This window comes from Colias philodice, chromosome 20, assembly GCF_061535455.1.
Source record: "Colias philodice isolate Cphi_HAF_F1 chromosome 20, ilColPhil1 Martin Lab GWU primary, whole genome shotgun sequence".
Lineage (NCBI taxonomy): Eukaryota > Metazoa > Arthropoda > Insecta > Lepidoptera > Pieridae > Colias > Colias philodice.
In genome coordinates this window covers 784218-797955 of record NC_143105.1, presented here as the reverse complement: position 1 = coordinate 797955, position 13738 = coordinate 784218, and the positions used below count along the sequence as shown (strand labels likewise).

The 13738-nt window shown below is 36.0% G+C and overlaps 1 protein-coding gene across 1 annotated transcript; it reads right to left on the bottom strand.

Annotated features, from left to right (window-relative positions):
• Positions 1-76: 76 nt before the first annotated feature.
• LOC149479218 (uncharacterized) lies at positions 77-5603 on the bottom strand. Its single transcript, XM_089707885.1, has 5 exons — positions 5214-5603; positions 4778-4923; positions 3859-3948; positions 3434-3558; positions 77-2159 (listed from the first exon to the last, which is right to left on the bottom strand). Exons 1-5 carry the CDS (start codon positions 5415-5417, stop codon positions 2020-2022), a joined length of 705 nt encoding a protein of 234 aa, XP_089564011.1. The 5' UTR covers positions 5418-5603; the 3' UTR covers positions 77-2019.
• Between the last annotated feature and the right edge of the window lie 8135 nt (positions 5604-13738).

Below are 13738 nucleotides of genomic sequence, written 5' to 3'. Positions count from 1 at the left end.
GTACTTAGTGGTTTTAAGTTAGCCTAGATACCTAATTATTGATACTAAATTGGTATTTTTAAGTAATAAAAAAAACTTGTACAAAATCCAACTTTTATTCCTTACATATGTATTTACATTGTCAAGATTTTAATTAACCTAAAAAGAAACAAGTATTTACTATTTAGTTAGGTATACAAAAAAGAGAAAATATAAACAAAATAGCAAACCTTAATACTAACTTAAAGATATATGTAATATGTATATGCGCTGACTTTTGGATGAAATATATCTAAATCAACACAATTTGAAATAAGTCACTTCTTCTATTTACGTTAATAACTAAAGTTATGTGCTAAAAGCTCAACAGTTTTTATTTTTCTTGGTTTTTAAAATAAAAATTCAAGCATTTATATACTAAAGATGTGTCAATTCCACAAAGTGAAATACGTAAGACATTTTTCCAATCCTATTTATTTACTATTCAAAAAATATTTTTATAATATATATTCTTTACTTTAGTATTTGTAAGGAACAGGTTCACACAAAATTTAATCTCTGAAGTATGTTTTGTGTTAGAAAAATAAAATATGTGAATTCAAAGCATGTTATGAGCACTACAAGCTACTTAATGTATTAAAAATGGATAATTGAAATATTATTTGGTTTGTTGGATTTAGTTTTGCTTGGGTTAGATAATAACTTTTTATAATGAAAGACTTATAAAAACGAAATTACTGAAATGGAATTGTGGCAAACTGCTAATCTATTAATTTCTATGAAGTGAAACTTCTTTGCGCGTTTAGAGTAAAATTCCAAGGTCGCGTCGTGGCAATACCGTCACGCCATGGAGTAAGACGACGATTTTGGTATCTTTGAAACTTGCCAAAGAAGTTCCACTTCTGACACGTATGCTGGGCACACCCTTTTTTTAGAAATTAAGACTATTTTTTATAACAATGAATTATCTTCAAGCACACAGTTGCGTGTGTATGCAAGTAACATCTGTGCAATGTAAAACAAATATTGGGAAATGAATACAACTATTTGTATGGAATTTTAACGAGTGTTAGGCATCTGAGTTTTCGCAAGTATTAATACCTAGAAATTTTTCATAGGCAATTTCCGAAACATTACATACGAACTAAATTACTTTTTTATTATCTTTGATTTCTACTATTAATTGGTTAGAGAAACAATCCGAGGCTCCGAGGCGAGAAATTTCAATATTACATTTGTGCTGTGTTGTTTTAAGAAAAATGGCAGAGATACAATAAAAAGTAATATTTTATGTAAACAAATCTATCTAATAACTTATATTTAATGAGACTAAATTTTTCATTTGTTATCATTTATGGACACTGTATTTAAAGCATTGCATTGCTTTTCTTTTCAAGAAACCATGTATTGAAATTTACAAATCCATACTAATACATATTATAAATGCGAAAGTAACTCTGTCTGTCTGTCTGTTACTCAACGCTACTACTGAATCAATTTGCATGAAATTTGGTATAGAGATATTTTGATACCCGAGAAAGGACATAGGATAGGTTTTATCACGGAAATCCCACGGGAACGGGAACTATGCGGGATTTCTTTGAAAACGCGGGCGAAGCTGCGGGCGGAAAGCTAGTATGGCATAATTGAAAAATATCCCTATGTCAAAAATGACTCGTCTTTGAATCAAACTGTTTACTAAAGTGACAACACATGCTCTTAGGGCGGCCGTACACGGGCTGCTTCAAGCAGTTGAGACCGACGGCTTGAAGTCGCAACCGCGCGGTCAACTATAGACATTCATTCACCGCCGCACACGGGCTGCTCGAGCAGTCGCGACCGCTTCAAGCCGTCAACTGCGCGGTTTGTAGCGACAGCTCGAGCAGTCAACGACCGACCGCTCGAGCAGTCGGTGTACGTTCAGCGTCGCTTACCATTAAACTAAATTTTATAACATGTACAATTAAAGAAACTAATCACTAATCACTCTCTTCTCGACTCTTCTTTACTCCTCTCATCTCATATTTTTCTTCTTTTCTCTTATTCTGTTCTCACAGCACTCTCCATGTAGGCATCAAGTTGTCTATCCAGTGCTGACTTGGTGCTGGCCATGTACTGGTCAAGTTGAAGGTCTAACTCTTCCTTGGTGGGCACCGTCTTCTTTGCATTTGGAGTTGTCGCTGGAAAATAAATTACTTAATTGAAAGCTGCTTGCATTTAAGCATGGAATCTTTAGGTGAGTTAATTTTCTAACAGTACAAAATATAACAACGTCACAGAATACATAATAGTAGCTAAACGCTACAGAACGGACACTCTCCGCCTCCCGCCAAAATTAAACACTTACCTCACCCCGCACGATCAGTCTAAAAATGGTCCGCATTTTTCTGCAAGGACGATACGCAACGAAGATTGACAACATTAATCAAATTGACTTCAAGTAATTTTTTTTTTTTTTATTATTTTGGATTTGTGATTATCGTTTTTCGTAGAAAATGGTTAGATATTGTGCTGTTTACGGATGTATTTCATCAGAAAAACGCGAATTTTTTTTACGCTAGTCACAAATGTGCCAACCATAAAGCGTTAACACACACATTTGCAGTCTCTACAGTGTGACTGTCAAAACAATAATTTTGTATGGAGTGTCCGGGGTGTGACAACGTTTTACATGAAATAAAAGTCAACAGTAAAAACTTAAATACTGTATATAATGAAACTCAGTTGTTTGTTTGAACAAGCTAATCTCAAGAAGTATTGATTTAAATTTTAAGTTTTTTTTTTTCGATAGTCAATCTATCAAGAAAAACTTAAAACCTACGTAGACTAGGATGACAAGGCAATAGATTTTGCTGCGAGTCAGCACACACTAGCGTTTATTATATTATGTATACTAGATTAGTAAGTAGGCCTTAGAGCAGCCGTGCACGGGCAGCTCGAGCAGTTAACGGCTGAGCGACGTACACGGACGGCTCGAGCGGTCGCTACAAACCGCGCAGTTGACGGCTTGAAGCCGAGCTCGAGCAGTCTGTGTACGGCAGTGAATGAATGTCTATAGTTCACCGCGCGGTCGCTTCTAGCCTTCGGTCTCAACTGTTTGATGCGGTCCGTGTACGGCCGCCCTTAGGAATATAAGCTCTACGACATCACACACAACTAATAGAAGCACTGCATCAAAAAGAGCTCCAAAAATGCCTTATGGAAGCAAACTCAAACTTGCTAGTTCTACTACTATTATAAAAGCGAAAGTTTGTAAGTATGGATGTTTGTTACTCTTTCACGTAAAAACTACTAAATGGATTTGAATGAAACTTTACCACAATATAGCTTATACATCAGAATAACACATAGGATAGGTTTTATCCCGGAAATCCCACGGGAACGGGAACTATGCGGGTTTTTCTTTGAAAACGCGGGCGAAGCCGCAGGTGGAAAGCTAGTACATCATATTCACCTCTATTGTTCCCCCGTCCCTGTCCCCGTCCCCGCACTCGTCCCCGACCCCGCCCACGTGCGTTTTGGCCCACAGTGCGGCGTTGGTTCTGCAATCTGCCTAACTGTTGACGACCACCTCTACCCCTGGGGAGAATTTTTAAAATTACTACATAGCATAAAACGCCAGCTGTGCTTGATTAGATCTTTAAGAACAGACACAGAATTTAAAATCTTAGAATAATATTTTTAAAACAGGAATTATGAAGTTAATATTATGTGTAGACTATTTTAGTAGCTCTGTATTTCTTCTGTATGTTACAAAAACATAAAATACATCAAAGTAATTGATTAATACGCAGTACACCATGACAATGTAACTCACACAGATTCACACTCACTTATTTTCATTTTAAGCATTAATATTAAAAAACTTAGAAATATTACCTAACTCTGCCTCGCGTAAGTCCTATTCTTGTACCGCGCCGCACAAACGCACGGCTTCGCCATCCAAACTGATTGTTAAATGCTGATGATCTGGTGTAAAAATAATGGTCATATAAAATTTCAAAAAATTATAATAGAAAATTACAAAAGAGAATAAACAATAAGTCAAAAAGCACAACAGTCGGTCTTATTGCTCAAACAACGATCTCTTCCAGACAAAAGAGACTTAATTTAACAACTAGGTAATTTACAAATTTTTAAAGAATGGGAAAATTCTATCATGATGCAGGATTCAAACCCGCATCCTTCGTCACTCCCAGGCATCTCCTTCAACTTCTCGGCCACTTGTGATGTGCCAGTAATCAAATTTATTCTACTCTTTTGAAAAACGCGGGTTCAAATCAGGATTCGATCACAAGGCCTGCCTTGTGAATTTTTTCTGTTCTTTAAAAATTTGTTCCTATAAAGCATTTGAATGTTAATTATAACATTTATAGCATTAGCTATAAATGTTTTTTGACTGCACAGATAAATAAAAGTAAAATAAAAATAAAAGTAGAAACTATGATGGTGCAATGACACATACTTGCAAATAGCGAACATGCTATTTAAGCAATGTAACTGTTATTCGTCTTGAGACTTGATGCATTATCATTTCATAGAGCGGTTATTTGGACATATCATATTTCGTGCATCGAAAGTGATATACTATTAATGTTTCTTCAAATATTTATCCAGTCGCAAGGTGAATAGCAAACACCAATGTGTAAGTTGCCCAAATGAAATTGCAATACATGCTCCCAATTTTAACTTTTTAACCGACTTAAAAAAAAGGAGGAGTTTCCGTTTTTGAAGTCGGTTGTTTTTAACATAGTTATTTTTATTGGTAAACATCTCTTTCACCCATAAAATTACTTACCTAAGGTTACCATTAGACTGTCTCCATGAAAGCCGGCTTTTTACACCAAATTGGGAAAGGTTACTAGTGCTATTTGATCTCTGAAGTTTGTTCAAATTGCCTTCACTGCCATAACGTCTAAGACCTAGTCGCTGCTTAACTACTTTCTGAAATAAGTATTAATATGTAGAAATTGCTGGTAGATAAACTTCAAAATAGAGGCAACTACACTATAGACTAGATAAAAGAATGTTAAATTTAATAGACTGTTGAATGTATAATAGAAAATTCTTAACATTCTATAGTATTTTTATCTTATGATGTGCAAAGATATCAAAAACAAGATGTTCCTCATCAATTTTTTATTAGTTATATTTCAGATGTATAGAAAATTTTATTATATATATTTTATTATTATTATAAATTTCATAATAAATAATAAGTAATTACAACTTACTCGATTTGCTTGTTCCAACTGCTGAACAATTTGTTTTAAGAGGTTCTGGTTACCATAATTAAAGCCTTTGTTTGAATAGGATTGAGATACAGATCTTCGTTTTGGTCTTATAACCCGTGGAGGAGGCGCTTGGGCCAGTAGAGTGAACCTTTCGTTCAGTGTTATGCTTGTAGCATGCAGACCATGCAAAGTTTCGATCAACATTTTCGTAGAAGCGCCGAAACTGAAATACTCTAGTATTTTACTAAATAATGAGTGTACATAAAAAATGGAAGGCACAGCAAACTACAAATACGTCAAACGTATCATGAATATTTTGATGTTTCTATATTTTCTGGAAAAAACTGCAAAAATAGCAAAACTTCATAACCATTTAACGCCGCGTAAATGTCACGCGGCACGCCAATGGCAAGGTATTTTAAAAATGTCAACTTGACATTCGAATTTTTTCGGGATTTCATTCACAGATACAGTATAAAATAAAGCCTATGCTTTAAGCGTCTTATTTACGGTCCATCTTGACGTACGTCCCGCCAAGGTCATACACGATGCACGACGCAAAACGACGGTGAATAGCACAGACATGTATCAAGATAGACTAAGCGAGTGTATGTACTTCCCGTGTCCAAACTAAGATTATGAAACTTACTTGACGCTGGCCTACACTCAGTCCGCGCTTGCAGTTCGCCAAGGAAAGACGTGAAGCTGAATAAAGTAAAATGCCGAATTACGCCGTTATAAACTGTAGAAACTCCACAGCTGTGAGTGGCCGAGTTAGCAGAGATGTTTCCTTCCACCGGTAAGTAATTTTCTAATCAGAATATGCACTATTTATTTTAAAATCAAATAAAGAATATCTGTGGAAAACGATCGTGACAAACACGGATACCAAATCATACGAAATGATTCGGAATACATTGCGGCTTTTACTTGGCACGGTAAAGATCGAGTCGTATGATAACAAGCAATGAATAGCGTCTTCTCATTTTTCTGTCCAATTTTGTGGTTAGTGATGTTCATTTGATGCAACAGTTCTCGATTCTAATCGATTTTATAATCGAACAGAAAAATGATAATTTGAAGGAGCAATTTTTCAGAAAAAAAGGCATAGATTTTTTTTGTCAAAACTCCTTATTGCTTAGACTATGTTTGTTTTTTCAGTTTTCCAAGTAACCCGAACATAAAAGAAAAATGGATTGATGCAACGGGACATAAAGATTGATTGATTGACAGTTTCATTACTTTCTTTCGATGGCCTCTCTAGTACGTAGTACACGGTAACTCAATGGGCATATGTAAGAAAAAGCTAAAACACATTAGTTTACTTGTTAGAATATTAAAAGGTTTATAAATTTATTTTATCATTCCTCTGTCTATGGTAATTATCATTTTTCTGTCTTGAATCGATTTAGTAATCGATTACGATTCATTTATTTAATTACCTCTTAGACATAGATCTAGTTTTATCTGATTTCTTTCGATTTACTTCGATGGGATAGGACGATACTAGAATCGCCGCGCGAGTGGCGTCCTAATCGTTTAGCGTAAAATGAAATTACCATCACTAAAAAGCGCTCGTGACGTCATAACGCGTCAAGGTCAGTACAAAAAATATGACACGCTTGGTTTTCATACAGATCGCGGTACTTGCGTAGTCTATCTATGTCTGTGGTGAATAGCGTTGACGTACGTCAATAATTATTATTATTATCTTGCTGGATGTGCACGACCAACTTTTCATCCAGCAAGCATCCCCACCACCGCGAACGTCGTGCAGATGGACAGTGAATAGCGCGGACGTACAGCAGATTAGTGTTGCCAACAGAAATTAATGTAAATACTTGGAAACGTGGCCTATTGATATGATTTTTTTGTGATAACTTAGTGAGTACATGAGCAAGCAAGAAACGGTTATTTTTGATTTTTATGTACACAGGAAATCCCAATTATCATTACTTTTGGATCAACCTTGTACACATGGACAGTTTATATTCAGAAGTTATTATTTTAAAAGAACTCCAAGGCGAATTGTTGAATAACACAGATTTTATGCTAAAGTCCACTGCAGAAAAATGGCAATTTATTAAAAAAAAAATATCTTGACGAATTTGTTTGTTTAAAAAAAAATGATTAGCTATATACTCTCTGTTCCCGCCACTTTAGCATTTACTGAAAGAGTCTTTTCGGTCATGAATGTGAAGTGGCGGGAAGAGAGAAACCGAGCTTCATTAAAAATTAATTAAAAATGAGCTCTTTAAATATATAAATTTAGATTTGGAATGTTTGGATTCATATACATTCATTTAAAAATAATGAAAAATTCTTAGTTACTGCAAAAAGTACAAAAAAATACATTTTTAAAAATATTTATTTACTCTTTATTTACCTCCTTTAAAATCAGATATACTCTATTTCTTCAAATAAAAGTTGGCAACCCTAGCCATGCTTGATGCGCGCACGATCGTCAGTAGGATACATCCAGCACCGCGGCCTTGAGCCGACGTACGTCGGGGATTGACCGTGAATAAGACGCTTTATATAAGTCTTAGATCATTAAGTAAGTTTATAGCCAATTAACAAAAAATATATAAACTGTGCCTATTTCATGATAAGCTTTTTTCATATAAGGATATAATTTGTTATTTATGATTTGGAATACTCACTCGGTTAATTTCTGCTAATCAGAATATGATTAGCAGAAAATTACAATGGCTGAATCGTAGAGCAAAACCAACTGAATATATTTTCATCGGTCACTTCTGCATTCCACTGTTAAGGTTGGTTAATGGTTTACAAAGGATGCTTCTCGTTTTTATCTACAATAGGCATGACGACAGTATCCATAAATGATCGAATTAGTGTTTTTAAGGGAAAATTTATAATAAATAAATTAAAAATAGTCACTTAGAAATAGTAAAAACATTAAGATTAATGAGATTATCAATAAAATAAAACATTGAAATTCTGCAGTCGGCCATCTTGACTGAAACACGCGTGACGTCACGTCTATGTAAACAGCTTCGCGTCAGGTATATTTTGTTGTTATGAATATGTTGAGTATACGCATTTTTATTTATTTTCTATTTTTTAACGTATGCTTTATCGACTCAGAACAGAAATATAATTGCGAATTCACGAATATGTGGTTCGGGTTTCTCTCCGTCCAATTTATACAATCATTTCATATTATTTTCTCTTTGGGTATTATTTTATGTAGATTCACATTGCAATACTGCACACCACTTATAAACTTTGAAATTAGATTCTATAATACTTAATAATTAAATATTTGTTTAAGTTTGCTTCGCTATGCATACAGATAATTACGTATTTACGTAATAGTGACGTCACGCCTACGCCATGACACCTGTGAGCTGTTTTGGCACAGTTAATAAATATTTTTTGAAAAATAGCTTTTATCTTCGTTAAATTTAAGTATATTAGCGAAATATAGGGTTTTTCTTGTTTAATAAACGTATACACACATTATGGAAGAGGTTTTGAAAATCTTTCGTCATGCCTAACCTTGCGGCAACTATTTTGGCGACATTTCTTCTAATAATTGATCCAGATATAGATATTTAATATCGCTCAATGTCGCAGATTCAAATTGCCGAATATCCATTAGGCTTGGAAATTCCAGGCAATTTTAATATCTATATTGCTTGCACTTGTTTGTTTTGCGGCTTGCCGTCTTGCTTCTGTGGGGAGAGCGACAAGACCATTGTCGTCAATAGCGAGCGAATAAGGAGCGAATACTCATTAAGGAATATGCATGATTTTTTTTATTTTTTTATCCGATAGTTTACAACATTTTATACATAAAAGGGAGAAAAATTTCGCAGCCAAAAAGTAATTAGAAGTATATAAAAAAAAATGTTTAAAAAATGTGTGCGTTTACACACGTAAGAAGTGAAACTACTTTATGACCTTATTTTTCAAAAAATAATTTACTATAATATGTAACTTTACAGAAATACATCGAATCACGCGTGGTAGGGATAAGAAAAAGATGGCGCGTAACGGAAAAATGTCACGCGTAACGAAAAATGTTACACAAAATTTTTTCCAACCCCGATAAAGAAGTTTCACTTCAAAAACCCAACTCAAATCGACAATTCAAACGATGCGGCCATTTGGCGCGCTTCGAGTGACGTCACAGTTCATGACCATATTATTACTTGTTCTGTGTTCATGACAAATCTAAGGTTTGCTCTGACCAATGGTGTCGCGTTTTATATATTTGAATTTCCCATAATTTTTTATGTTATTATACTTGTTGCCGTTGCCGTAAATTGCATGATGTAGTTGTGTCGTCATAGTGGACGAATATTGACTGGAATTGAGCAATTTTATTTGCCCGGATAAGCGCACCTTAACTTTTTGTGTGTGTGTGGTTTGTGCATAGATCATTAAGTCATGGATGGAGTACGCTGGCAAATGTTCTAACTAAACTTTCTGCTGATTTTGGTGCGGGGAGGGTAACTCACACTATTGAAATATAATCACACATTCACAAAAATAATTTGTGTCACGAAAGTTGTAAAAATTTACGACCTTTCAAGTGACGAGTTTTTAAATTCAACTCTATCCCTAAATTCATAAAGATTAAATTTGTATTTCATTCCAAGTTGTCTCGTGGGGAGTGCGGTTCAATATCGCGTTCTAAATTCAACTTTATAACTTAGATCATAAAGATTAAATTTGTATTTCTTTAAAAGATAGTCTCGTAAGGAATGCGGTTCATTATCGCGTTTTAAATTCAACTTTATCTCTTAGTTCATAAAGATTAAATTTGTATATTTTCTTCCCATGATAGTCTCGTGGGGCCGCATCAATGATCGAGTAAACATGACTCGATTATTTGTCTTGATCATATCGCTAAACGATACATCGACGATTATTAGAAATTGCATTTATTTATTTATTTATTTAATTATTTATTGCACACACAAAAGACATAGAGACACACAAAGTACAGCTAATAGGAAATAATGTGTACAAACGGTGGCCTTATCGCTAAGTAGCGATCTCTTCCAGGCCACCGTATGTAATAAGTAAGGAGAGACGTTAAAAGGAGGTGGGTGAGCAAAAAATAAGGCTTTAGGAAAAAAGAAAAATATAATAATTATAAATATTCAATATCTTCTTATATATAAAAATGAATCGCAAAATGTGTTGGTAAGCGCATAACTCGAGAACGGCTGAACCGATTTCGATAATTCTTTTTTTATTATATTCCTTGAAGTACGAGGATGGTTTTTACGTAGAGAAAACGTAAATATGTACCACGGGCGAAGCCGGGGCGGACCGCTAGTATATTATAAATATATGTATAATATCATATACAACAACTATATAGTAGTAAATAGCAAGAGAAAACATAATTATAAATATTTAATAAGTATATTATCATAAAGAACAAATATAATATAGTAGTAGGTATATAACAAAGAAGAAAATAAGGTAACAGTAAGGAAATAGAGGAAGAAGCTAAGCAAGAGAAAGATAGTGTGACTTAAGAAGGTGTTTAAAACTCCTTAAGGATTGCGCTTGACGTACTTCTAGTGGAAGTTCATTCCAGAGTTTGGCAGCACGAACAGCAAAGGAATGACCATAAAATTTGGTGTTCGTGACAGGGACACGCAAAAGTAAAGTTTTGGAAGGGCGAGGGAAAGGAGAGGTAAAGTAATCAAATTTATCTTTGAGATAGTGAGGAGCTTTAGGATCAAACAGGACGGAGAAGAGAAGATGAAGGATGTGGGAGTTACGACGGAAGCGGATGGGAAGCCAGTTGAGTTTTTTGCGATAGTCTGACACGTGGTCAAACTTACGCAAGCCAAAGATGAAGCGAATGCAAAAATTCTGAAGGCGTTCAAGTCGACTCAACTGGGCTTCGGAAAGGTCAAGGTAGGAGGTATCTGCATAATCAAGATGGGAAAGGAGAAGGGAATGAGCTAGCATTATTTTTGTAGGAATAGGCAGAAAGTTGCGCAGGCGCCGAAGTGAGCCAGCGGAAGCAAACATCCTCCTGCTGACCTCCTTCAGGTGAACATCCCACGACAGGGTTTGATCCATTAAAATACCCAAGTTTTTAACGTGGGTACTGTAACCGATCTGTATGCCGTCCAACAAAACATCCGGAAGAGCTGCCCAATCAATCCTTGACACGTATAACGCACTCCCAATGATGATTGTCTGTGTTTTAGCTGGATTTAATAATAGTCCAAAATTCCTGCTCCAGTTTACAATGGTAGACAAATCATTGTTGACCTTACTGATTGCATTGGGCAAGTCTTCCAGAGTCGCTTGGGTGTAGATTTGGACATCGTCAGCATACATGTGGTAGAGAGAAGTTAAAGATTGAGTTAAGGTATTAATAAAAATTGCAAAAAGGAGAGGTGACAAGACGCATCCTTGTGGCACGCCGGCATTGATATTGCGCCAAGACGAGGAAATGTCATCAAGCGAAATTCGCTGCCGGCGTCCATGTAAATAACTATCGAACCAATTACACGCAGATGGAGATAGGTTAAGCGAGCGTAGCAAACCCAGCAGTAAGTCGAAGTCTACAGAGCTAAAGGCGTTGCTGAAATCGAGTAACGTGAGCACTGTGAGCTGCTTGTTGTCCATGCCGAGTCTAATATCGTCAGTGATTTTGGTGAGCGCAGTAGTCGTCCCATGACCAGGACGGAAACCGGATTGGAAAGGGTTCAATAAATTATGTCTATTAAGGAAACTACTGAGTTGTTGATGGACTAATTTTTCAAGGACTTTGGAGAGGAAAGGTAAAATATAAATTGGCCGGAAGTCACTGTGGGAAGAGGGTTTGGGCTTTTTTGGTAAAGGAATAACCTGAGCACTTTTCCAGGCGGAGGGAAAAGAACCCGAGGAAATGGAGCAGTTTAAAATATGAGTTAAGATTGGGATAATAAGGTCAAGGATAAGGATGATCATGTTACGACTGATGCCATCACTACCGACTGCATTAGACGACACTGACAATACGCTCTTCTTAACATCTCCATCAGCGAATTGGCTCAGATGAAACGGTGGAAAATTAGGAATTGATAAAGAAGAAAGATTATAAAGTGTGTTTAATTTTGTATTATTATCTAAAGTGGGTGGAGAATCGGTGAAATGTTGATTTAAAAGTTCTATATTTAAGTTATCAGGAAGAGAGTTACTACTTTTATTACCAATTCCTATGGATTTTAAGAATTTCCAGATTTTACTGGAGTCGCCGTTCTCGACAGATGAGTGAATATGGCGTCGTTGTGCGTCTCTACAACATGTATTGCAACGATTCCGAATCCTGACATACTTTTTCCTGTTCAAGTCACTATTATTCGCTTTATATTTGGCTTTTGCTTTCGATTTTAAAATTAACAGTGACTTGAGGTCATCCGTGAGCCAGGGAGCTGGTAGATGCTTAAGTTTGACTGGTTTGAGGGGTGCGTGTTGGTCGTATAGTTGTGTCAGAAGCGAAGTAAATAAATCGACTTTGGAGTCAGTATTATCGGCAGAAAGGATGACAGACCAGTCAATCTTACTAGCATCACGGTGAAGACTCTCAGTGTCTATCCCAGCAAAACTGCGTCGCATCACAAGTTTGGGTTTAGGTTTAGGAGGCCGCACACTGTATGACAGGAAAATTAGGTCGTGATGAGAGAATGCACTAGCATCACACTGACCATGTTTCAAGACCAGATTGGGAGAGGAAACAAACATTAAATCGAGGAGAGAAGGAGAACAATTTGGAAGGGAGTGAGTAGGTTTAAGGGAAAGAAGATGAAGGTTATTGGATTCAGTAATAGAAAGAAGAGTCTTGGCTCGGGAGTCGTTTTTGAGGAGGCAAGTGTTAAAATCCCCCATAAGGATGGAATGTTCATAGATAGGAACAAGTTTTTCAAGGATGGTTTCGAAGGAGTGGAAATAATTAATGGAAAGGGAAGGACTATAAAACACACCCAAGAGGAGTTTTTTATGAGCTAAGGAAACTTCAATAATAAGATGTTCAGCCGCGTCCGGGGGAGGGGGTTGCGGTGAAATACTAATAATACTGAACGGTAGGTGAGACCGTAGATAGATCGCGACGCCTCCCCCACCCCTCCCCAGGCGGTCATTCCTTATCAAGTGGAAGCCAGGAAGCCAGAAATTGCATTTAATTAGAAATGTACGTTAAAAAAATAAAAAAATATACACAAATGAAAGGTAATTCCATCTTTTTTAATATTCGACATGTTTGAATTGCTTCTGCAAGACTTGACAGTGCAAAACGGCATTTTTAGCGGAGCACTCGCAGACGTCCTTTCGATGTTTTACGAATACGCAGAGTGTTTGTAATCGATTACGCAAGTAGTTTTTAAGAAAGCATAAGATTTTTCGATTCGAATCTCGACCTCGGCAAAAGGGGAAACACCTGCGAGTGTTATCCATTACTTAATGATCTAAGGGTTTGTGAAGCAATTTAAATACGAAGTGATACGAAGCGTAGAAACAAAATATCATGTGTCAGGGCAACA